Source organism: Mustelus asterias, chromosome 8 (assembly GCF_964213995.1).
Source record: "Mustelus asterias chromosome 8, sMusAst1.hap1.1, whole genome shotgun sequence".
Taxonomy (NCBI): domain Eukaryota; kingdom Metazoa; phylum Chordata; class Chondrichthyes; order Carcharhiniformes; family Triakidae; genus Mustelus; species Mustelus asterias.
The window spans coordinates 54,771,225-54,798,976 of record NC_135808.1 but is presented as its reverse complement, the minus strand read 5'-3'; the positions used below and the strand labels follow the sequence as shown (position 1 = coordinate 54,798,976).

The 27,752-nt window shown below is 42.6% G+C and overlaps 1 protein-coding gene across 2 annotated transcripts in view; it reads right to left on the bottom strand.

Moving 5' to 3' along the window:
- LOC144497167 (uncharacterized) overlaps window positions 1-27,752 on the bottom strand; it is a 146,976-nt gene that overhangs the window by 104,025 nt on the left and 15,199 nt on the right. For both annotated transcript variants that reach the window (XM_078217971.1, XM_078217972.1), the window contains exon 2: window positions 21,841-21,922. In XM_078217971.1, coding sequence (XP_078074097.1) covers window positions 21,841-21,922 — 82 coding nt within the window. The remainder of the gene's footprint in view (window positions 1-21,840; window positions 21,923-27,752) is intronic.

The window sequence follows — 27,752 nt, the reverse complement described above, 5'->3', positions numbered from 1 at the left end:
GCTTGCACAAGACCTTTTGGCTGAGCTACAATTGTGTGCAGTGAACATATCTTTTGGTATGTTCAAGCCCCTTGCAAATATATATTCACAAGGATGATACAGGAAAGGAGAGGGTACAGCCATTAGCAAACATTAAAACAGGCTGGAGTTCTTTCTCTATAAAACTGCAGGCTGACCTGGTAGAGATATTTGAAGTTGTGAAAGGTTTTGATTGAGTTGACACTTTCACTCCTGTAAATGGTTAGGTGGCAGTCCATATCAATGTCCATAAATACACAATGTTCCCTATTTAATCCAATACGAATTCAAGCAAAATTCTCTTGATTGAAACAGGGTCAGAATGTGAAACTTGCTGCTAGAGGTGGTAATTGACACAACTAGCACAAATTAATTTCATCCAAAGCTGGATAAATGAATGATGGAGAAAGGAGACAGCAATGGAGCTAAATGGAGGGGGCTCAAATGGAATATTAACTTTGGCACAGACCAGTTGAGTAGAACCGTCTGTTTCTCTGCCCTAAGTTCTATGTGAAGACATATAGTGTCATTATTATCAAATAGTAAAAACAACATGCCATAAATCAGCAAATGCAGAGACAAATGCAAGATTATATGATGATAGGTATCCTATGGGGATACACTAGGATCATCTTTCCCCCACCCTCCAAGCTTGGGAACCCAATAGGGCAAGTTCTGCATGAGGTGAGGTTGGGAGAGGAGATATCATGAAGAGGTTGTAAAATGTTGGAAAGCAAGAGCATGGAAGCAAACCAGAGTCCAGGGAACAGCAGTCCTTTTAATCATCGGCATGCTTAATAGGACTCCTGACCAGTACTGTTGCAGATCGTTTTGTCAAATAAAATCCAATGAGGCATTCATGAAAAAAAAAGGTCCAAGTGTGGCATCTGAACAACAAAAATCTTTTTAATGTTCAACAGGAGGGGGAAAAAAAATTATTTCTTTTTAATTTCACACAGAGCTGAAGGGTTGTATTGTCTATAACTGAACAAACTAATGTGGATGAATGTGCTGAGCTCCTCTGGTAACCCCCTCTGCAGCACAGCGAGCTTATTGTTTTACTCTTATTATGGCAACACTCAGTCCTTCAAGGTCAGGCGATTAGTGCACAGTGAGCCATTTTTAATTAAAAACAAAAATCACGATCTCTTCATGTGCACTCCGATATAAAAGGCAATTTGTTCCAATGGGGAAAAAAAACATCAAAATAAAACCAACCTACATTTCCTCAGGAATGATCCTGCCAGTTACTGAGCTTCATAATTTGTCCAGTGTTGTTACACCTTTGTGTGGTTAAAATTCTCAGTTCCTATCAGTCAAGGGGAAGCAGTAGGAGAGATGGGTGGAACAGCCAATGAACAATTTGCTGTTGGGCAAAGCCAGGTAAGGTTTGGCTTCAAATTCCCCAGCTCCATCACCAGGTAGCTTTGACAGCAATTACCATCCATGACCATGTGCAGAATAAGAAGTTTGACAACACCAGGTTAAAGTCCAACAGGTTTATTTGGTAGCAAAAGCCACACAAGCTTTCGAGGCTCTGAGCCCCTTCTTCAGGTGAGTGCTCACTCACCTGAAGAAGGGGCTCAGAGCCTCGAAAGCTTGTGTGGCTTTTGCTACCAAATAAACCTGTTGGACTTTAACCTGGTGTTGTCAAACTTCTTACTGTGTTTACCCCAGTCCAACGCCGGCATCTCCACATCATGTGCAGAATGACCACTTTGGATGGAGTTCAGATGAAGAAACTCTTACGACCACTTTACAATTCCCCATTCCACGCATGAACCATGTCCTATGAGTGACAGGTGGTTCACAAGTTAAAAATTGAACCTATTCATCGGGTTTCACAGCACTCAGGATCTTTCACACCCTCGATCTATAGCTAAATAGACAAGGGCAGCAGAGATAAGGGAACGCCACCATCTGCGAGTTTCCCTTCATGCCCCACACAATCACGACTGAGGACTATATCACTGTTCTTGCACTGTCGCTGGGCCAAAATTCTGGAACTTCCTCCTCAACAGCACAGTGGGTGTACCTATACTACATCAGCTACCGCAGATCAAGGCGGCAGCTGACCAACGTCTTCTCAAGAGCAATTAGAGATGGGCAGTATATATTTGCCTTCCCAGCTGTGCTCACATCCAGAGAACAAATTAAAAAAAACAGGAGAACTGAAAGGCTTTGTGCAACAACAACCAGTGCCCCACCAATTGTGCAGTGCTCAATGAGTTGTACTATCTAGCACGACCATGGATATTAGTCATAAAACATTTCTCACACCATTCTCCAACTCGAAGAGTATCAGAGACCAAGTCTCCAAGAATCATTTTAGAAAAAAATTTGGAAAATTCTTAAAACTCCCCTCAACCCTAGCAGTAATGACAGGAGAAAACATAGTTGACCGAAGTGTCCCTAATGCAAGACACAGCAAGCAATGAACACACTCTGAACAGTTTGGGTGAAGGATGGACCAATGGAAGTCATCGAGCAAGTGTTAACAAGAAATTACCCAATCTCAACAAGCATTCAAATAAAATTCCCGAAATTTGTTTCAAGCCCATAAATCATAGCCTTCATCCAACTTCATTCCCTCGGTCACAACAGGACAGTACCATCACCGAGTCATTTAGTTTGTGTAACTGACAGGCTGCACTGGCAAACTGAAAGCAAGATATGTGAAGGAGCCTATTAACTTTGTGCTGAACAATTCAGATATGACTCCAAGGTGGCTGTTGTTTCCCGTTACAAAGTTAGAATATGAATAATGAAATTATGGTTAAAATCTCCTTCGCTCACATCCCGATTCATACCTTATTTATATAAGTATGCTTTATGCACAAGACAAAACCCATACCAATTGTATTACACATGTTGTTGGCAAGTTCGTATATCATATTCTCCAATCCCCTTATCCTCAGCCAGATGGAAGGAGCCATGGTAGCTGTAAGGACATACCAACATGATCATTAATACCCAATCACCCGAAGTATTTGAGATGAGGCGGAGTTGTTGGCAAACGTGCAACTTCCAAAGGGATCTTACAATCCCTGGTGAAAATGTAATAAGCACCAAACAAAATCCCTTTGGTAAATAGAAACTTAAACACATACAACAGCAAAGTTTGTAGGCATATTACAAATAAGATTCCTTCTCATTTCTTCTCCAAGACATGACAATGAATGAGGCAACTATACTCATTCAGCAATCCTTGGTGGAATATATTTTAGCTCATCTTGATTTCACAGGGTAGACGCTCAGGCAACCTAGTCTGACAACTTTATTTTATACATAATGAGCAGCTTTCAAATCACACATGCTTCCCACAATAGCTTGTTCTGAAAATTCCACTATCTCATCACCATCTTGACCTCTGGACAAAGTTGGCACTATTATTATGCCAAAAGGGACAATTACCTTCTCAGTGAAAACTGTTGATCAGTTTGCCTCAGCTCCCATGACTCACCAAGACTTAACCGATCTGTCACTTCAATGATTCTCATTACGCCCTCTCCCCTCTATCATCATCTCATTTGGACTATTTTACTGATGTTATTTTCCTTGTACGGCATTGCTCTTCCCCCCGCACCATTAAAAGAAAAGTCTCCTCAACTTCGGTCAATTTTCCAGTACTGCTTAAACCAAGACCTGCCAATTCATTTCCCAGGTCCTTCCACAGGAGAGTGGTGCAGTTAACTGCAAAAGTGGGCACCAAATCAAGGCCAGCATTGTTTGCCCATCCCTAGTTTCCTTTGATAAAAGTTAGTGTCTTGCTGAGCCGTCTCAGACAGCAGTTAAGGGCCAATCGCATCATATGGGACTGGAGTCAGGTTTTCATTCCTTAAACATTAATGAACCAGGTGGGTTTGTAACAATACTCCAGCAGCTCTGGTCATTTTTACCAACTATAATTTGTTGCTCTCCTACTATCGGCTGCATACCCTTGCGTACGAATAGCTGTGAACCAAAAGAGGTTTATCGTGCAGAATGCCATTCAGTCCATCATACCGGTGGCGGATCTCAAATAACATTGCAACTTAAGTTCCATTCCCCACCCCCATCAATATTCCCCACCAACTTTTTCTTGTAGAAATATTTGCCTATCTCCCTTTCAAAGGCCATTATGGATTCTGCCTTTACCAAGTAAACAATTGACATGGGAAATGCGTACTGGGTGCTAACATTCATAATTCTGACTAAGGAATTGGGAAACCTGCAAAGGCACTGCATCCAAGGACCTGATCGCGCAAAGCTGTTCAAGGGGCAGTCAGTCACCATAGACAGGAGCCGTACAATCCGCCACATAAAAATATCTTTAGTGTTCATTATGGGTGTGTCCTGTTTCTAACAATGTGGGGGAGAGCAGCATCCTATCCTAATATTTTATGCACTCAAAGGTGTGTGTTCTTGTGACAACTGATTGAACATTACCCCATTCTATGCATCAGGCAATGGAGACAGATGTAATCACCAGGTCTCAGTGTAAAATACCCAGTACTCACTTCACATGTGGAATGCACCCGAGAAATTAATCCAAAACATTTTTGGCTTTGGAAGAGAGATTGCGTGAAATTTGTTACTGCAAAGAGAGTTGTTGAGAGGTGGAGGTGGAATTCATGATAGTCTTTGAAAGAGAAACAAGCAAATGTCTGGAAAACACTGGAAGGAAATATTGATGGGGTGGGAAATGGGAACAAATTGGAATGCTGAGAGAGCTAGCACAGATGTGATGGGCTGAATGGCATGCTTCTGTGCTATAACCTTCTTTTGGCTCACAGCTATTTGTGAAACTTCCAGTATGACAATCAAATGGACTGTGGAGCAACTTCCTTTGTCATTGGGCCATGTATTAGGGCATAGGGACCACTGTTTGCACAGAAGGTTATACAAACCAGGTTCTTCAATCAACATGGACCTGATATTCCTAACAAACAGCAAAATGTGCCATTATACAGAGTATCCTAGCAAGACATTCTTCAAACGTCATTGCGGGATCATGTCCTCAAAACTGTTTATGGGAGCACAGTCCTATTTCAACTAATGGAACACCCACAGCTCCTGTCAAACAGAGCAGGTAACCTTTCGGAATTGAAGGATAAACCTTCAGAAAACTGCTGCAGAAATCCTGGAAGAATATATCATGGAGAAAATGGGGGAGGTGGGGAGAAAGTCTGTTGGACTGACACAGAATCAAGGTTCGACCAACAAGTCTGTTTGCTTTCTAATGTAAGAAGTCTCACAACACCAGGTTAAAGTCCAACAGGTTTATTTGGTAGCAAAAGCCACTAGCTTTTGGAGCGCTCGCTGCTCCGAAAGCTCGTGGCTTTTGCTACCAAATAAACCTGTTGGACTTTAACCTGGTGTTGTGAGACTTCTTACTGTGTTTACCCCAGTCTAACACTGGCATCTCCACATCATGCTTTCTAATGAACATAGGAAGATGATGCACTGTGTAAATGCATGTGTCAGAGGCTAGTGTGTAATGGCGAAGTGGTTGGGGGTCATATGGTGAAACCTCCTATTGAAATCATCCAATCAGTGTTCGCAACCTTGGTCAAACAACGGTAACTGAACACATAGGTCCACGTAGAAGGGCCACAGAGGTTCAATCCCAGCGATATTTCCAAGACTGTTGATCTCAGCCAGCCAAAGTAATTTTGAAGATATAAGTCAACTCAGTGTCTGTGGCCTTTAAGGGGGTGGGGAAGGTGTGGTTGGGGAGGAAGAGATGGAAGAGGAACAAGGGTAACAAAGTTAGAGCAATTCATCCAGAGTTCCAGTTGATGATTTATTTTTCACTGAGCACTGCATGAAAATAGATCAGAAGGCAACAAATTATGGTTTGGCTGTGTTGCCTTCTGTGGTTGATTACCAGTCAATCTTCCATCGAGCCAGTGTGTATAAAAAGGTAGAAAAATTAGGGGGCCCCCCGTCAATGACCTGCCCTGCAGATCACGATATTTCCCCTGAAATATTAGCCTCAGCACATCAAAGCTGCAGTTCTCCTCATTGTGCTGACCTCTGATTTACTGAACAACAATTTCAGTAATTGCAGATGGCTTGCTCACTACAAACATTCTTGCTTCACATTTCCTCAATTTTCCCTTGCTAAGAATCAAGGTGAAATTGGCAGCCAAGGGTTAGATGCTACTTTGTGGGCGATCCTCACAAAAAAGCACATGGCATTTTACCCTGTGCTCGCCCACTTCAAGCAAGGGCAGATAAAAGCCCAGTTTCTAAAAAGACTTCTCAGTGACACTAACTCCAGTAGATTGAAATAATGCCACTCCCGAAATGGAATTACTGACCAAAGAACGGATTCCAATTGCTGGTTCCCAAGGTTACAAGCCTATTGAAGGACTCTAGGTTTTCTGGCATTTCTTCCCCTCTGTATGCAGGAGTAAAATTGTAGTCTAACATGTGAACAGTTACAATCCAACCACAAATTTTAGAAATCGCAGTGATGAACTGAAAAAAAAACTGGAATGTGATCTCCGATTGCTGTGGACTTGGTGAAAGTTTGGAGAAAATCAATTTTGCACAGAGCTGTTCCACATGCATAACCTCTGGCCCAGTCACTACCTCCATAAATCACAGCTGTTAAACCTACTCTGAAGAGGCGGTGTTTCATTTAAGTAAATTCACTTCTTGTGAGCTCGAGCCACTGCTTCCCCCAACCCACCCTACCTAGTTCACAAATAAAAGGTATCGGCAGCTCAAATGTTTCTTGCACTGAAACGCAAAACCTCCACGGCAAACATTACACTTATACACAAAACATCTGCGCCTGGCAGCAAGACTGCAGGGGAGGAATTACATCCATGTGCTAGAAATCGATGACTTCTCATCACAGAACCACGCAAGGTCACAACCAGCAACTCTTGAACAGCTTAAGAAACCAACAAAATTATGAATAAAGATGTGCTCAATGAGACAAAAACACATCCTTACTAAACAATTTGAACCAATTAGCACTGCATTTGTCAGGTAATAACTGACTGGTTTCAAGCCTCAGGAACTTGTTTCTATTTAATTTAACAACATAAAATTACTGCAGGATGTTGAACAGGGCTGTTCAGCTTTTTCTTCCTGACTGAACCACAGTATTTGTACATCTTGCACGTATTTTGGGAGTTGAACTGGGGTACCGTTCAACATCATGTCTCCAGTACCCCCATTCTCCATCAATGTGTCACCAGTCTATGCACACAAACTCGTGTCTTCTTTCCATCTGAAGGAGTCCAGCTGGCACTTTTCTCTCCATCTTCCACTGCTGAGGGAGGCTCAGCTCCAACTGCATGGATCAAGAATCAAACATGGGCCTTCCACCTTCAGTGCTTAGCAGCATGTCATTTTGCCCATTTGTCAACCAAAATTTGTATCTTAAAAGACGGCACGAGTATAATTGGGTTTCCTACAATATTTCCCAATTGTTAAGTTTACACGCAAGATGGTGCTAGAAGCAGTGGGACAACAACCGGTGATCAACAAACAAGGCAATGGGTCAGATTCAACATGTGCCGATAAATCAGTGCAAAAACAAATTAAATCTGGGAAACTAACACTCAGTACTTCAATAACATCTCAAAGATTTAATTCAAGTTTACAAAAGGGAGGAAAAAAAACACCTAAACTACGGTCGCTTCACAGCCTTTGGAAACAACTGAATGGACTTGGAGTGGTTTCACCACTAAAATCTTTAGCTCCATTTTATCACTGTCCCCAAACACAAATAACAGTAAGGCAATTTCACAAGGAGTAGCTGGGCTGAAGTGTGAGGAAACTAGACTAGGCAATCAAATAGTTGGAGCTCCCTTTGTACCCTTCGTTAGACTCTAGCTCTATTCTCTCTCCACAGATGCTGTCAGACCTGCTGAGATTTTTCAGCATTTTCTGCTGTTGTTTCAGATTCCAGCAATTTGCTTTTACCCTTTGTACTGTGGTCCTTGGCAACTTCCCCCAGCTAACTCCTCCAGTGAGATACCACAGTGTATAAGATGACCCCATTCTGCAGGCCCCAAGAATCATATTTTTGCATTTGTTTAGTGTAAACATCAACCCTCTTTTGCAGCCATGATTCACTCTCGGTATCATCAGTCTCAATTTTGTGCCCCAAATGTGCATGTTTTGCTGAGCTTATAACTGGGCAGAAAGGATCAAACATGCATATGGGCTGTGCTGTGAAGATGTGTGGGAATTTGAGACACAACCAGACAGTGCAGACCACCCACGTGGCAAACAGAGAAGATTGTCTTCCAACAAAAGTATAAAGCTGCTTCCAATCCAAAAGTTGCAACACTTGCAAACTCGTCAAATAACTGCTGCAGTTTGGTGAAAAACTGATGCAAGAAAAATGGAAGGAGGAACCTGGCCTGGAGAAGATGTTCAAGACCAAACGTGTCATGAGAACAGGGGCCAGCCACTGTATCACTACAAAGCATGTATCAGAATGGGTCCTGGAAAATGGTCAGAATGGTTTCATTGTCACCAGAAATGCAAGGTGTACATTCACACTTAAATGGAGCAAACCAAACCAAATCCAGCCAAGATTTCAGAGCAACAGCCATCAGTTGTCGCTGCTTCATGGAACAAAAATGTCTAATGTTGCAGCAGGTTACTCAGAGACTACTTCAGAAACCGAAAAGTGCAAATCTGATCCAGAGTGGCATTTTCCTGATGATGGTGCCACAGCCAAACTGACTCAGAATTAATTTGACAAACTCTGGGTCGGATGCTGAAGACAATGAATTTGATGCGTTTTAAAACACTTCCATTGTGGTTAAAGGCATTTTTGTACAATTAGTTTATTAAATCACCTGTGCTACATGAATTCAATATAAATTATTGCTGTTATTTTTTTCACATTCCAGAATGACGACCACCCACACAGGTCGTTTATATTTTATACTCGGAGTATTTATTATTGGAGGCTTCAAAAGGTCAACAGCTATGGTAAAAGGAAATTTAATAATTCATGCATACACTTTGAGGTCATGCTATTCTATTCTGCTGTAATATAAATCAAAAAATCTCCAGTAGAATTAGAGATTTAAATCTGCCACGTCCACAACTTTTCACCAATAGATCAACTTTGATATTCTGATCTCTCATTATATCCCAGTAGCTCACCATGGGCAGCATAGTGAGTACTGCTGCTTCTCAGCGCCAGGGACCTGGGTTCCATTCCTGGCTGGGGTCGCTGTTTGTGTGGAGTTTGCACATTCCCCCCGTGTCTGCATGGGTTCCCTCACAGTCCAAAGATGTGTGGGTTAGGTGGATTGGCCATGCTAAATTGCCCCCGAGTGTCACGGGGACGAGCTAGGGTAAATGAATGGGGTTATGGGGATAGGGCTTGGGTGGGATTATGGTCGGTGCAGACTTGATGGGCTGAATAGCCTCCTTCTGCACTGTAGGGATTCTATGATTCTATAACAGTGGTACAGTTCACTCCCCCTGAATCCTGCCTCCTTCTGACGATGGAGCCTTTCAAAACCAAAGCTTGACATCATCTGCTCGTGACTTTAAAATTTACTTCTTCATCACTTCCACTTTTTTGAACCTTAATTAAGCCCTGAACCAAGTGCTTTGACCTGCCCAGTGACCTCAGAAGACAAATATAAAATCTTAAAGGCTTCCAGGAGATAAATTGTGAATGTTGTTTTAAAATGGCAGTGGCATAGCAGAACCATAAGTTATAACCAAAAGAGAAAATGCTGGAAAATCTCAGCAGGTCTGGCAGCATCTGTAAGGAGAGAAAAGAGCTGACGTTGTGAATACAGATGATCCTTTTTCAAAGCTTTGACAAAGGGTCATCTGGACTCAAAACGACAGATCTTTTCTCTCCTTACAGATGCTGCCAGACCTGCTGAGATTTTCCAGCATTTTCTCTTTTGGTTTCAGATTCTAGCAACCACAGTAATTTTGCTTTTATTATAAGTTATAAAACTTCTTCCTTATGCAGAGTTTGGTAAATATCTGGACTAGATGGGGAAACAGAGTCTTCAGGAGCATTCTGAACATTGCCGGATGAGAATTCCGTACAGTTAGAATACCAGAGGAGGCATTAAGGTTCTTATTCTTTATGTACAATATTCAAATATCAAAATCATTCATCTTCAATTCTGCTGCTATCCAGTGGCTCAGTTCCAAAACACTCCTGATCCAGAGAACCAGATTTCATGTCCTCTATGCTAAGTTACTTCATTGTCACATTGCTCGAGGTCAAGATACTACAATTGGTCCTCCAACCCCAGAATTGGAAGTGAAAAGAAGAAGCAAATTAGTCCAAATTCTCACTCTAGGTCATGTTCCAGCAGCTCCTGCTGGAGTGTACATGTGAGGAGGACAAGATTGGATTTATTTCAAGTACCCTCCACATTTGCATAACCCAGTGCTACTCTGTCCAGAAAAACACAAGTGAGACCCACCAGGGCTGACGGTATCAATGGAACTGTACATCACTGAACCAAAGCCTTGAAGAGAAGCACGCAAAGTTGCTCAGCAGTAGGCATTAGGATTAACTGCAACAAGTGTACAAATCCTATCTTTCCACTGCAGTGGGGAACTACAAGTCCCCAACTTTTGAAAGGTTTTCCTACTGAGCAAAGTGCAGTGCATACTGTGAATCACAAAATGTGAACAATGCTAGAAGGGAACTAGAAGGGTAATATTGCAGAACACAGTCAACTCCAACCCTGCCGACACGATAGTTAAGAAAGCCCACCAACGCCTCTACTTTCTCAGAAGGCGAAAGAAATTTGGCACGTCAGCTACGACTCTCATCAACTTTTAAAGATGCACCATAGAAAGCATTCTTTCTGGTTGTATCACAGCTTGGTATGGCTCCTGCTCGGACCAAGACTGCAAGGAACTTCAAAAGGTAGTGAATGTAGCCCAATCCAGCACGCAAACCAGCCTCCCATCCATTGTCTACACTTCCCGCTGCCTCGGCAAAGCGGCCAGCATAATTAAGGACCCCACGCACCCCGGACAATCTCTCTTCCACCTTCCTCCTTCGGGAAAAAGGTGCCAAAGTCTGAGATCACGTACCTACCGATTCAAGAACAGCTTCTTCCCTGCTGCTGTCAGACTTCTGAATGGACCTACTCGCATTAAGTTGATCTTTCTCTACACCCTAGCTATGAGTGTAACACTACATTCTGCACTCTTTTGTTTCCTTCTCTATGAACAGTATGCTTTGTATAGCGCACAAGAAACAATATTTTTCACTGTACACTAATACATGTGACAATAATAAATCAAATCAAAAAACCCAGAGTCACCAACTGCTCAACACTGAAAAAGTCATTTTCAGCACCCTCAGCTGAGCACAATCTTCTCTCAGGTTTTAACTATTCATATAGCTAGATTCGATGAAAAACATCCAGCAGAACGCACCAGAGGTCAAAGATTCCTCCCATCAAGCCCTCCCTATTTTTCTATTTAAAAATATATTTTCAGTTTATAATTACAAGCCTGATTGTTTTTGCTCACCTACCTGATGGTAGCCACATCATCTCCAGAAATGGCTTCTTCCCACTCCCTACAACGTCACCTCAGGAGTTCACTAAATAATTCACACTTGGTCCATTCCTCTTCCTCAATGTATCTGTCCCTTGATGACATTATGTGCACATAGTCAGCGGGTGACATCCAGCTTTTCACTATCCCACTCCGCTGCCTCTGTGCTGTCAGACTGCTTTATCCTTCATGAGGTACAACTTACTCCAACAAAGGGCAGACTGAAGCTGTTGTATTTAGCTCAAGCACCAAACTCTGATGCTCACCAAATCGACTTGCCTCCAATGATAGCCACCATTTCAGGCTGAACAGGACTGTTTACAACCATGGCACCCTGTCTGATCACAAGATGAAATTCTGACCTTATGTCCTTCCCATCACCCAAGACCTCCCATTTTCACCTTGGCAAAATAGTCAGCCCAGTCCCCACCTCAAACATGTCTGTCATGAAAAACCATCAATGACTTGGTCAGTAGACTCCTGAAGTTCATTCACATTATTCCATTCCACACCAAATCACCATTTGCTTGCTGACCTCAGATTTGGAAAAATCTAAGTATGTAGAATTACAAGGAAAATCATCAAAAGGAAATCCAAATCATATTCCTTGTTACCGTGAGCCAGCAGAATACTGTGGTCTATAAGTACAATGAATGCTCCAGGTACTGAATCCTTCCACCTCTTAAGCACCTATATAGCTATGATAACACATGATGTGTACCCACTTGCATGTATCAGAACCTATTATGTCATTGTCCGGAGGGAATGAGTTTTAGTCAACAATGTGGAACTGGTCATTCAGAGCACAGTTCATCAAATAAGAAATTTTCGTGGGAAAGTAAGAGCAAGAAAGGAAGTTTGCGGTTCATGATGCACTGCTAGAAGCAATGGCAGAGTGGCCACTTGTCTGAAGATATGTTTGTGTCCCCAAGTCAGCTCAGCTCAGAGAGACCACCGTTTTCTTCAATGTGACAAGTGGGGTAAGGATGCACTCGAGGCTGAAGTTGGAAAGGGAGAGTTTGGAGAAAGTTGTAGCTGACTTTTTAAAAAATCCTTTTTGATGACTTGCCTTTTAATTCTACACATTTAAATTTTGAAGTAAATAAATTTTGCTCAACACAATCATCATATATTGCACCTTCCTCAAAATCCGGAAATACCACTCTGGTTGCATTGACTTTTGATGGTTACTGTGATGTGGCAGCAGGAAACTGGTTTGAACTGTACGTTTCAGCTCCACCAGCACGATGCCAATTATGATTGCGGCAGCAAGGTCGTGCATGCCTTTTCATCTGGCAACAACCTAACCCATACACAGTCTGCAGAAATCCCCAGGCCCTGATTAAAAGGACAGCAGTCGCAGCAAGCCCCAAGTGATCCTTTTAAAACAAGACACAGATGCAACAACTCTATCCGATGCGACCCTCATCTCCGAACAAAGCAGCAGGAATATTTCACAGGAGGAAGCACAAAGATGGCAATGCAAACACAGCAGTACAACTCTTTCACATCATGAAGTAAGAGACATTCTGTTTCATATCCGATTAGATCTGGCAGAGATTGGATCAAAGCTCGACAAGTCAACTTTACCCTGGAGGTGCTCTGAACAGTTGAGCCTCAGCACAAACCACAATGACATTTCATGAAATGATATGTGCAACAAATCATATTAGAGGTTAGCTCTCGTCTCTCAACCTGAATGCACCACACACATTGTAGGTACAGTAAGGTCCTATGGGCATCAGCAGCACTTTGCAAACTAGCTGTCCAGTGAAAATAATGCAGAACAACAAAATGGAAATGCAGCAAGCTTTTATAGAACAATCTACACAGGCTACAGAAGTGAACAATATGAGTCAAGTGAAATCCAACACTGATGGAATAAACGGCATAGCAAAGAATAAATGTACACAAACACAAGTATGAAATGAATGGCATTGAATTGACAGAGGGCAGCTGTGTCTGGAAGTGACCGTTTAATATCTGGGCAACATTGCACAACAAATAAAAATGAGCAAAAAGTACTTGGATTTGTGGTCAAGACAGCAGTGGGGAAGTCTCTAAGAATCATGCTGGTGGTCTGCAATGCACTGATCAGACTGTGGTCACAGTATTCTAGCACACCAAAAAAAACAGGCGTGAACTGGATGGACTGAACAGAGGAGAACCGGTGCTCAGCATTAGAGGACACATGCCACAAGGAAAGATTGGAAAAATTTGACCTCCACAGTGTAGAAAGATGGCTGTGGCCAAGAGAAGCGGGAATCACATCAAAACAAAGACAAAATTGTACGGACTAGGTACATCCAAAATTCAACTTCAAATTAAGAGGGGAGAGATTGACATGACGATATCTATTTTAATTGATGGGAAATACTATGAAAACAGATATACTGGTCAGAACTTTATTCAGTGATATGAGCAAACAAAAATGATGGGAGGACATGATGTTAATCCATCAAACTGGTCCCAAAAACTACATTGCCTGGAACATCACAAGTGGACACTCAGTAATGTTGCTTCTGAGCTGAGACAATGGCCGGAACTTTACCACCTCGCTTGCCCCAGAATCGGGGCGGGTGAGGCTTGCAGAACGGAAAATTCTCTGTTGGCCTAGAGCGGGATTTTACGAGCTTCGCCCAAATGAGATCGTAAAATCTGGGCCAATGAGTGTCAGCAAACCACTGAACCATGATAGGTATCACAAACAAGCCCAATCATACCCACTTCATTAAAAAAAACACTGGGGTGTTTGTTCGGTCACAGAATGAGTTAATGTGTAGGTTAGGTGGATGAGCCAGGGTAAATACACAGATTTACGGCGATAGGGCAGGTTGGTGGGCCTGGGTAAGATGCTCTTTTGGAGTGATGATGTAGACTTGATGGACCGAATGTCCTTTTGCACTGTAGGGATTCTGTGATTTCACCCCCAATCAGGGAGGACACAAATATCATGCAATAATGATTATTTCTGTTCCTGAATAACGTTTAAGTTCACATGGGAACATAATACTTTGGAGCAGGAGTAAACCATTTAACCCTTCAAGCCTGCTCCGCCATTCAATAAGATCATGGCTGTTGTGGCTGTGGTCTCAATTTTCCTGTTCGCAATCTAGAGTCAGATCAGATGTTCCAGTTGTTTTGGTTTGCTGAAGATCTCCGAATTCTAAAAATAGGCCAGCAAGAATTCTGGATGGCAGGAGCCAGAAAAGCTTCATACTTTACTGTCATAATTTAAGCATCATGGCATCACACATTTGAAAATGTAATTGCTCAAAGGCTTGCAAATGAACAGTGAGTGATGTTTTTAAACAGGAGAGAAGGGGGACATGAGGAATGACTTGGTCAACCAGTAATTGGTTGACGATTAGGCAGCATCACCGTCATGGGGAGAAATGAATGGGTGGCGTCTTCACTGCTGGAAAGATGGACATCAGCAACTGTGGGTGAATTTATAGTGCTTGCCCCAGCATTGGTTTGAGTTGTTTTAAAGCTCATGGAATGTAAAAAACCATCAATCAAGCCAAGTCTTTGATTACATCATTTGACTGAGATCACGGTCCTAAATCAAAACATTTCCTCACTTTCAAAAACAAGTGTGCAAAGCACGCATTTAATCAAATGTGCATTTGCAAGGCCTCCTACATGCAATAACAAGCCTATATTGCCAAATAGCTCAACAGCCTCTCAGAGTCCCACAGAATCTGTTTTTGTTGATGGATTCTAGAGCACTTCACTGTCAGTTAATGAACATCGCAATCCAAAATCATAAATCTCAATAATTCTCTCCTAAATTCCACATTTACAGTTCAGTTAGATCCCAAGCCAATTAGTCGCCACTTCTGATAGTGGATTTAATACCACAGACTACTTCAAGTCCTTCAGATGAGATGTTAAACAGAGTTCTGTCGCCAGGCTCTGGCGGATGTTAAAGATCCCATCCATGATTCGATGAAAAGCAGGGAATTCTCTGACTATTCCTTGCCAACATTCCTTTCCTAGCCAACACCACTAGAAAGACATCAACAGGTCATTCACCTTGATGCTGTTTGTGCATTTGCTGGCACAGAGTTTGCCAGCCAGCCAGACACTTCACTGCACAAAGTGCTTAAAGATATTTTTCATATGGTGCCATGTATATTGTTATTAACTTAGGCTCCCAGTACTGTGGAATACTGCCCACTTTATATCACCAAGTGGATTCCACAACACTGAAGCAAGAGTCAAAGAACTACACACACGGAAATCCGCTGTTGTTTGCAGGTCATCATTTGTGGTTCCCTCACAAGTTAGCATGGACCTGCCATGATATTTCAGGAGCCAGACATTAAAACAAAACCCTTGGCAGCCACAGCCTCCGTTAGTAGAGGAAGTATATGGACTGCTGCTGTGGTATTGGTGCCTTCCTCAGGCAGGTCTGGAAGGCTCAGAAGACAGCATCACATTCTGTTCACCGTACACCTGCGCAAGGATTCTCATCAGTGGCAGAGCAATAACCCATGTGAAGTGCAATAAATCTCTTTAATGTCGAATAGAAGAAAAAGGTACCCAAGCAGAACAACTGGGACCTTCACCACCATAACCCCGACCAACCTGAGCCCCCATTCAAACCACCAGGTAAAACTGCTCCCAATGTTCTCACCCTCCTCCTAAAATCACCACACACATTGCTAATAACAAGAAAGAAACAATGTGCATTTCCCTTTTTTGTCTAACTTAATAAACCCTGCATTTAATAAAAACTGAAACAAATATAAAAATACCCCCACTCCCACAACAAGCGTTTCCGTGGCAGCAGCAGATCGACATAGTTTCTTGATGAACAAAAGCAGCCCCTTTCGCTCCAGGCACTCTCGGCTACTTTCCAAATTGCAGACTGCAAATTTCAAAGATCACGCAGTGTCACAGCGAATGTAGCAGATCCTTTCACAACCTAATACCTAAAAATATTTGCTAAGACACCATCTCACAAAGCACTCGAAAGTGGAAGCCTGCCAACAGGATAGCAGTTTTTATTAAAAGACCATGGGGGTCCAATAGTAAACAAAAAAAAATACAATTTAAAAAGCCAGGGGAAGCCCCAGTCTAATCTGCCCTGACACATTGTGCGTATGCACATGCATGAACCCACACCCTATCCACTTGAGGGAACAGAGAAGTTCTTAGACAGAAACTGGACTAAGAGGGACAACTCAGGAATTTCCAGGTCCACAAAGGAAAGATCGTGGCTCCCTAATTGCTCAAAGTGGAAAGATATAGTACTGTGCAGTTTGACACTGAGCTGCATGATTTCAAGGCTTCATCATTTTCTGTTAATTGATCAAGTGTTGGGTTTGCTACAATTGATTGGAGAGTCTCAAAGGTGTTGATGATAGGGAAAAGCAAATACTAGCCTCAATATTGACCATTGAGGACTCCCAAATTCTCCAATATGGGGATTTAGAGACAGGGTCAGGCCTAGCAATGATGTTCTCATGCTCAAATGAGACTCTGGAACAGTTCTTCAGATAAGAGGCTAACGTAACCCCACTATTTAAAAAGGGAGGTAGAGAGAAAACGGGGAATTATAGACCAGTCAGCCTGACGTCCGTAGTTGGGAAAATGCTAGACTCCATTATAAAAGCTTTGATACCAGAGCACTTGGAAAACAGCGGCAGGATCAAACAGAGTCAGCAAAGATTTACAGAAGAGAAATCATGCTTGACAAATCTACTAGAATTCTTTGAGGTTGTAACTGGTAGAGTTGACAATGGGGCGCCAGTGGATGTGGTTTATTTGCACTTTCAGAAGTCTTTCGACAAGCCCACGCAAGAGGTTAGCGTGTAAAATTAAAGTGCATCTGATTGGGGATGGTATAGTGAGATGGAGAGAAAACTGGTTGGCAGTCAGGAAACAGGAATAAACAGGTCTTTTTCCAAATGGCTGGGATCGGGGCAGGGATCAGTGCTAGGACCCCAGCTATTTAGAATATATATTCATAATTTAGATGAGGAAAACAATCAAATTTGCAGATGACACAAAACTGGGTGGGAGGGTCAGCTGTGAGGATGCAGAGATGCTTCAGTGTGATTTGAACAAGCTGAGTGAGTGGACAAATGAGTTTTAAGTTAATTTATTCATGTCACAAGCAAGCTTACATTGACACGGCAATGCAATTACTGTGAAAATCCCCAAGTCGCCGCACTCCGGCACCTGTTCAGGTACAGCAAGGGAGAATTTAGTATGACCAATGCACCCAACAGCACGTCTTTCGGACTGTGGGAGGAAACCGGAGCACCCGGAGGAAACCCACACAGCCATGGGGAGAACGTGCAGACTCCGCACAGACAATGACCTAAGCCGGGAATTGAACTCGGGTTCCTGGCGCTGAGAGGCAATAGTGTTAACCACTGTGCCATGAATGGCAGATGGAGTATAGTGTGGATTAATGTAAGGTTATCCATTTTGGTAGCAAAAACAGGAAGGCAGATTATCTGAATGGCTATAGATTGAGAAAGGGGGATGTGCACAGAGACCTGGATGTCCTCATATACCAGTTACTGAAGATAAGTATGCAGGTAAAGACGACAAATAGTATGTTGGCCTTCATAATGAGAGGCTTCAAGTACAGGAGCACACGTGTCTTGCTCCAATTATACAGGACCTTGGTGAGGCCACATCTGGAATATTGTGCGCAGTTTTGGTCCCTTTACTTGAAAAACTGTACTCTTGCTATACAGGCAGTGTAGTGAAGGTTTACCAGACTGATTCCTGGGATGGCGGGAATGAAAGAGTGAGTCAACTAGGACTGTATTTGCTGGAGTTAAGAAAAATGAGGGGGTTCTCATAGAAACCTATAAAATTCTAACAGGACTAGACAGGGTAGATGCAGCAAGGGTGTTCCCAATGGGCGAGTCCAGAACCAGGGGTCACTGTCTGATGATCTAGTAAACCATTTAGGGCTGAGATGAGCAGAAATTTCTTCACCCAGAGAGTGGCCAGCCTTTGGAATTCGCTACCACAGAAAGTGATTGAGGGAAGAGGTTACTGAGTTGGATGATCAGCCATGATCATAAAGAATGGCGGAGCAGGATTTAAGGGCCAACAGCCCTCTCCTGCCCCTATTTTTTATGCTTCTATGTTAAATAGCATGCTGACCTGTGAAAACATCTAGTAACTCTAATCAGCACCTTCAGGGAAAGAGGGAGAGAGAGACAAAGGGGCAAGGTGAATTGAATCTGTTTCAAGTCTGAATGCAGATACAATCTGGCCACAGAGATGGATGTGAAACTGGTCGCCATTCGCGCATTCTTCAACAACAATTTCCTGATCTCAAAAAGTCAAGTAGAGGTGGCGCACTTGCCAAGAGAGAGTACAAAAGCACCTCCCGCCTGCTCTAATATTTAACCAGGGCAACAAAAGGCTTGGGAATCCATGGCACCAAGGAGAATTTGAAAGAGGTGGGAGGAAAACAAATCATAAAAAAGGGTGAAGAGAAAAAAAAAGCACTACCAGAGATGTTAACACTGAAAAAGTAAATATTTAGCGACAGAGGTTTGTCTGCTACACAACATTCCAGTCTGCTGTGTCAATAGGAAGGTTGCCAACAGTCCACTTAAATCAACGTCAAATCTTTCGAGATGCATGACCTTTCAAAACCACCAGATTGGAGCAGAAATTAAACACGCAGACCAGCAAGAGCTTTTGTGACATTCGAGATAACTTACTAGCAATTAACTTTGACTGTTTGTCTTCTTTCACCTAAACCAGGTTTTCCACAGTTTATAGTTTGAACGGGACTGCAGTTTTAAGTTCCCTTCCAATAACTCCTCCTATTTCACACCCACTGACAAGTTAATTTTCTCCTCGCCCTCCATAACAGAGAAGTTTACATGGACAAATATGTTGTTTCTGACGTGCAACATTAAGATGCCTTGGATCAGGTTATTGCTCATTCAGGAAAGAACCGATTGAATGGTCCAATGTTGCATAAATAACATGGCCAAACTTCCTTCAACTTCCAAACAACACTTGAGAAATACTCTTTCAATTTTAGATTCATAAGAGCTTTTCCCTCTTTTAAAAAAAAATGAATCACCTGTTACAACATGCTCAATATCACATCACTTTAACAGCCTACAATTTTCTCCCTTTCTGGGGTAGGGTTCTATCCCAGAAAGAGAGGGTCCAAATAAGCATCTTGGTCAACTGGTTGTCTTCATGCAAGAGCCCAATCATCACGTCTTGGTGGGCTACCATGGTGATTGGAGTCCTATTAGCTAATAAGGCTAACTCTACCCATCACATGATCCAACCAACCCCCACTTCCCCACCTCTCAACACCATCCAGGCACTTCCCCACAAGATAAACTTGATAGCAAGGCAAATATTGGTAGTTTGTATTCGATCCATTGCCCAACCTGCCATACTCCAAGGAGTATGGAGGAGCTGGGGAGCTCACCCCACTGTCTTATTCAATTCTTACCCGTCAACCAACATTACTAAAAAACAAAATGATCTGGTCATTATCAAGCAATGGTTCGTGGGACTTCGATGTTTGCAAATTGGCTACTGCATTTTCTACATCACAACGATGGCTACTATTCAAAAGCCCTTCATTGCCTGTAAGGATCTTTGATGATTTCTTTCTTTTCATGGGGATTGTTTTCTTGTAAGTAGTAGAAGTGGAAATTATCCATAAAACATAAAGACTTCTATGCATACATCAATTTTCATGACCTCAGGAAGTCCCAGAGTGCTTTTGTCAGTGAAGTACATATAAAATGTAGTCACTGCTGTAATATAGGAAGCTCAGGAGCTGATTTATGCACATGAACAGCAATGTGATAATGACCAGATCATCTGTTTTTAATGATGTTGGCTGTGACTCCGGGGAGAACTCGCACTCTTCTTCAAAATAGTGCTCATGGGTCTCTGTTTTCCAAAAATATACTTAATTCATAAACTTTATAATAAAAATTTACATGACCAAAGTTGACATTACATCAGGTGCAAACCAAATCAGTTTCTTCCAATACAATATGTTGACATTTACAACTAGTCAATATTTACCATCTTCATTACATGTCAAAAATACAGTCTGAGGGAGGCGTTTTACCCAGTTTTCAGTCCCTTGGTGTAGTATGGTTGAAAGGCCTTAGATAGTAGCCCAATAATCTTATACATCCACCTGAAAGAGCAGGCTGGGCCTCAGTTTAACATTTCAATCAAACGACCAAAAATGCAGCACACTCAATATTGCACTGGAGTGAGCCTAGATCTTCTAGTCTCTGAAGTGGGACCTGAACTCACAACCTCTTGGCTCAGAGGCAAAAACACTACACACACAGCCAAAGCTGACACATGGAACTCCACTCCTTGGTATTATTCAGTCAACCTACTGGGATATGCAAATATAGGAATATTTGGCAAAGTTGGGTGGCTGCTATTTAAAAGCACAAAGTCAATCAACTATTCCATTTTACACCTAATGCACCACAGCAACAAATCTGCTGAAACATTGAACAAAGTCCGATCTCTTCAGCAGTCGAAGCAGTAAGTAGACAAATCCAGGTCACTTACAAAAGCAGTCATCTCGCGTAACTACAAATTACAAAATGGGGCACTAAAGCATAGAGTCATTTACTCAAACGTAAAATTTCTCAAGCTCTGCTCAGCTCTGCTATTCAATCTATCCCTCCCCTCAGAACAATACAACCCTTGTTGTATCTCAAGGAGTATCCATTACCTCCGGGGTGAATGCAGTCCTCAGCTCTACAAACATCAGGACAATTCCTAGGTGTTCGCTCTGTGCAAAAAGCACGCCTCACCAAAGGATTCTCCTTTCTTTGCTTGTGCCAGGCTGCCAGCTGACGTTCTAGACCAAGTACAATAGCATTCAGTAATCTAATCAGACTTGTTCATTCACCTTACTTGCTGTCAGAGCTTGCTGTGCATCGGCTGACCGCTGTGTTTACACACTAGCAGTGCTGCACCCCAAATGTAATTCACTCGGCACAAAGCATTTCGGCAAATCCTGAGGGCAATAAGCCCCACTGTAAATGCAAGATGACAACATGCACTAAAAATGTGATACAAAGTAATGGATTTGGATTACTTCATGCTGCAGTATCTTTGCCACGTTACACCTGAACGTTGGGTACATGAATCAAGGACTTGTTGGAACTTCCTTTTGAAGTTATGTTACTGTTAACTTGAATTTATACAGTGCCTTTAATGTACAAAAACATCACAAGGGACTTCATGGGAGCATTATCAGACACATTTATAGTGAAGGTCAGCATTACGTACAGAGCATCTACTTACATGCATTCGCCTGTACCATTCTGATGAACTATACAACTCCCTCTATTAGCACATGGTTGAATGGAGTCACGGCACTGTAATGCTGAAGAAAAGAAAATTTCTATTAGAACAAATATGAAGACAGCATTTTTAAAGTTATATGAAACTATTACAACTCTCCTTCTCCTACTGGAAGAAAGTCAACTTCGAACATGCATCTTTAAATTGCAACATTGGCCATTTCTTGGATTTACTTGATAATGATTAGTCAGAAATTCGAAAGACCCCTTTAATTGGGTTCCAGAAACTGAAACGAGAGAACACCAATTGGCTGCTCTCTCAACAATAATGGCTTCCATTATTTTAGCGCCTTTAACATCGTAAATAGTCCCAGGTGTTTCACAGGAGCATTATCTTACAAAATTGGTACTACATCACATAATGAGATATTAGAATAAGTAACCAAGAGGTTGGCTTTAAGGAACATATTAAAGGGGGGTGTGAAAGTTAGAGAAGCAAAGAGGTTTAAGGGAGAGAATTTCAGAGCCCAGTCAGCTGAAGACACATGGCAAAGTTGGAGTGATTACAGAGACAAACATGAGGAGGAGCATAGAGAAATTTGGAAGAGTTCGCAGAGATTGGGAGGTGGAGGGATTTGAAGACAAGGATAAAAATGTAAAATAAAGCCACTGTGGGTTAGCAAGCAGAGGTATGACAGCTGAACGAGATGTGGTACATGCTAGGATTCGGAAAGCATGGTCAAATTAAACTGCACAAAATTTTAAAAAGTATTTTTTCTACAAAAAAGTGTCCATATTCAATACAGGAGAAATCTAAATCCAGTGAAAGACTGGAGTCCTTAATTTCTGATACCTCTTGACCCAACACAGTCATAGTTCTTTCCTTTGGTTAATCAACCAACATGTTAACATTTGGGCAGTACAGCAATGTCATGGGGGGCTCAAAATGAACACTGTCTGAATAATGCATTTTTTCTCCATAATAGGACAGTACAACTGATATCCAGGAGCAACAGGCTGAGAATTCCACAAAAGAGTACCTCGCCTCCTGACTCCCTGACCATCTACAAGGCACAAGTCAGGAGTCTGATGGAATACTTGCCTGGATGAGTGCAGCTCCAGCAACACGCAAGAAGCTTTGCACCATTCAAGGAAAAGCAGCCCGCTTGATCGGCACCCCATCCACCTACTTAAGCATTCACTCCCTCTGCCACCAACACACAATAAAAGCAGTATGATCATCTGCAAGATGCACAACATCAACTCACCAAGGCTCCCTTGAGAGCAGCCTCCAAACCGTCAAACTCTACTACTTAGAAGCATGGGAACACCACCACCTGCAAGTTTCGCTCCAAGTCACCAGTGACACCCACATCCCATGAATGAATACAGAAAACACAAAACTTCCATTAAAAAAAGTGCTAGGCTTGGCCTGGTTTTCATTCCTTAATGTGGAAATGCCGGCGTTGGACTGGGGTGAACACAGTAAGAGTTTTAACAACACCAGGTTAAAGTCCAACAGGTTTATTTGGTAGCAAATACCATTAACTTTCGGAGCGCTGCTCCTTCGTCAGATGGAGTGGAAATCATTTCCATCTGACGAAGGAGCAGCGCTCCGAAAGCTAATGGTGTTTGCTACCAAATAAACCTGTTGGACTTTAACCTGGTTTCATTCCTTAACCCAGATGCCACGGAGGTGACCAAATCATGAAGAAAGGGGCAGGAGAAAGAGACACAACAGTTAATTGCTTCCCTTTTGTGAGACGAGAACAATGAGATGCTAAGCCACCTTGTGCCAATCACACACACTTCCAAGCTTATTATGAAGCAATAATGCCAGAGGCTAGGGTGCAACTGCATGTTTGACCCTTCTTATTGTAGTACAGCAGAAAAGAGGAGTCAAAATGTGGGTGGAGGAGTGAGAATATACCAAAAGTAGTAAAATAAAAAACAATGCGACAGGAAATTTACCATCCAATGAAGGATCGTAATAAAGTGAGCTTAATTATTTTTAAAAGCTAGTTTCATGTCACTGCTTCCTGTCTGACCAGCACCTGATTTACATCATGGTTACTGCACTTCAACCAGACAGGCCAGGTTACAAAAATGTGTGCAAAGACAAAGAACAGTCTACTTTATTTTAAATATTTACTTTTACTCATTAGAATTTCAAATGAACAAGTTTGAAAAACAGGACTTTCTTTTTAAGATGCGGAATGGGAGTAGACAGGAAATCTAATATGCTGCCCAATGCTAAACTGCTCTTAGGAAGATTGCAAATGCATTGTGGACAGATAAAAGTCTTGTTCAATACTCAGCTCGCCCCCCACTATTCCACAAACCCATTTGTCTCCTGAGCTGTAGCCAGGGGAACTGGCGGGAAATGTCAACATGTACTCCACAAATCACTCCAAGAATTCTCGATGTTTACAATCTAGACAGCAGAAAGACAACAATGTGCAATTTCATCTGATGCACAGATAACCGCACTCACAAAAAGGTCAATCTCTCGCTTCCCCCCCCGACATTGCATGACACTGATTCTGGTAGAAAACAATGCCCAGAACAATAAAGCACCCCATAGTGGTGTTATTTACTCATTTTTGTTGCCCATAATGTCCCTACACCCTAAAATTTCTCATTTGTCATCACTGCAATTATCAAATGAAAATAGGCAAGTGAACCACAGAAAGCAATTTTTTTTAAAAACAGGGTAATTTCTGAAGGTGACATGGGAAGTCTATGTATTGTCATGCACAAGCTGTCACAAATTGTGCAAGGATCAGTAGGCCCTTTCCCGTCCTACATTTTTCATATCATTTCTTTACTTTCCCCTGAGATATTTCAACTTGAATGAAATTCACTTGCTGGAAAACAGAAATAGGGAAGGGGAAAATAACGCTGTATCCCTGCTCACCATCCTACTGCCTGCTTGGCCATGGCTGAAAATCCAGACACAGACGGACACAAAGGTTAGCACCAGCCAGCTCCTAGTCCAGTGGTTCCCAAAGGGTGCGGTGCGCTACACTGGTGCGGCGAGAGAGGATGGCAAGTGTGGCGGGAAGATTCAAGGACAATCAAAGAAACATTTAAACATGGATAGATATTTTTCCAAAGGTGAGAGCAAGAGCATCAAGTGATGCATTGTTTTATACTTTCTGGATGTCCCATGATCATATTAGAAATTAATTGTGTTCTATGTTATGAATCAAGCACTGCTCGGAGTTGTTTTTTTTTGTTTTTGAATGTATTTATCAATAAAGAATTTGGTGTGGCGCGAGCAAATTTTTATTCCGAAAGTGCGGCCCAGTGAAAAAAGTTTGGGAACCACTGTCCTAGTCGAACAGTTTATCACTGTAGCTATGTTGGGCAGCACAGTGGCAAGCACTGCTGCCTCACAGCACCAGGGACCCGGGTTCGATTCCCGCTGGGGTGACTGTGCGGAGTTTGCACATTGTCCCCAGGTCTGTGTGGGTTTCCTCCGGGTGCTCTGGTTTCCTCCCACAGTCCAAACATGTGCAGGTTAGGTGGATTGGCCATGCTAAGTTGCCCCTTAGTGTCAGGAGGATTAGCTACGATAAATGCATGGGGTTATGGGGATAGGATTGTGGTCGGTGCAGACTCGAGGGGCCGAATTGCCTCCTTCTGCACTGTAGGAGTCTATGATAGGATCTTAACATAGTAAGAATCGTGGCTCAAGGGGCTGAATAGACAATTCCCTGTGCCCATGGAACCGGAATCCTGCCAGAGTCAGTCACTGGTGAAGGCACACACAAAAAAAGTCAATATTATATCACCCAGAGAGGGCAGATTTTCGCAATCCACACTCCTCGCCGCCCCCACCCCCACATACACGCACACAGTTCAGATGCAAGGAATGTCTGTTTATTGACTCTGGTGAACAAACACCATTTCAGCCAATGTGCGCAAGGGTACAGTTACAACCAGCTTGATGTTGACACTCAGGGTTCATGTTGCTGATATTATCAGAGGTTTTCAAGGTTCAGTAGTAAGTGGAAGGCTGCTGTCTTTCTGAAGCAGATGGGAGTAATGGCAGGGAGTTTGGGGCTGCAGGAGAAATGGAGAAAACAGCTCTTGCAGCTCCCGAAAGACAGCCCTGAAGCCTCAGCTAGATTGCACAGCCCCGTGTGAAGCAGCATTGTGCTCCATTATATAAATGCACAAGAAAACTAGTTTAACTGCATACTCCAGTTTGTTTCTTTTATCATTACTGCTGCTCACAACAGATCTTTCTGAAGAGTGGCTGTTTTGCTGCAGTTTTCCTGACCATCTCTTCCTCTCCGTCACACTGAGAATAGAGAATCTACAAAAGCCTACCATCCGGGGCCGGATGTCTCTTATTAAAATTCCACTCCGAGTGCCAGAACTTTCATGCTGCAAACAAATGTCTGGCATCGGGGGCTTGCTGCATCCCACTGTCTCCCGATTTGCTTCAAATTCCAAACCCTCCACCCCCACAACTTAATTGCTCAGATCCAGCTGGGAAAACAAGAAAATCAGGGATATCGTGTCACAAGATTTATCTTTTAAAAAATCCAATGGTGAATATTCTTCTTCCCAGTAGTTTAGACTCAAGTGCAAACAACAAGGTTTCCATTGTGAACCACAATCCTTAGTAGCCACGAAGCAAGCTGATCCCAATAACCAGCCAGCAGCTCTCAGGACCCCTTCATGGGATGGAGGCATTTCTGGATAGACCATCCCAACTGCCTCTGAGCGATTAGTGATGAACTGTTTTCTTGAACTACTGCAGTCTATTCAGGGATCAAAGGGCTAAATGGTCTACTTATGCTCTGAAGGCCAATGTCCTTTGCTGTTAGGAAGAGAGTTCCAGAATTTTGACCCAGCAACAATGAAGGAACAGCAATATCATTCTAAGTCAAGATGGTGTGACTTGAGAGGACAACTTGCAGGTGGTGGTGTTCCCATGCATCTGTTGCCTTTGTCCTTCTAGGTGGTAAAAGTCACAGGTTTGGAATTTGCTGTCAAATAAGTCTTGGTCCTTGTCAATGGTACACACTGCTGCAATGGTGCACCAGTGGTAGAGGGAGTGGCTATTCAAGTGATGAGATGAGGTGTCAATCAAGCAGGATGCTTTGCTCTGGATGGTATCAAGCTTCTTTATTGTTGGAGCTGTAATCAAATAGGCAAGTGGAGAGCACCACACTTCTGGCTTGTGCCCTGTAAATGACAGACGGTGTTTCAGGGAGACAAGTGCAGAGTTGGTTACCTCAAAATGCCCAGCCTCCAACCTGTTGTTGGAACCATAGTACTTAAATGGTTGGTCCAGTTCAGTTTCTGGTCAACCGTACCTTCCAGGATATTGATGAGGTATTTGATGATGACAATGCCTTTGAATGCCAAGGAGAAATATCATTTGCTGAGGATGAGCATTGCCTCACACTGAAGTGGCAAGCAACAGTTACACCTCACATCAATTCAGCCTTGTCCAAATCCTGCTGCCTTTGGGCAAAGGCTGCTTCTGTATCCGAAGAGTCAAGGATGAATCAATGTGCAATCAACAGCAAACATCCCCACTAATGGAGGGAAAATCATTGATGATGCAGCTGCAGATGCTTGGGCCTAGGACACTGCCCTGAAGAACTCCTGCAGCAATGTCCTGGGCTGAGATGAATAGTGTCCAACAACCACAACCTGTGAATGCCACTAACATTGATTTTGTTAGTGCTCCTTGATATTAAGGGGTTGTCACTCTCACCTTACTTCTGGAATTCAGCTCGATGTTTGGATCACAGCTGTAGTGAGGTCAGGAGCCAAGTGATCCTGGCAGAACCAAACTGAGCATCAGCAGGCAGGTGAGTTGTTGACAACATCTTCAAATCACTTTGCTGCTGATGGAGAGTGGAATGATTTATTGTGTAGATTGGATGT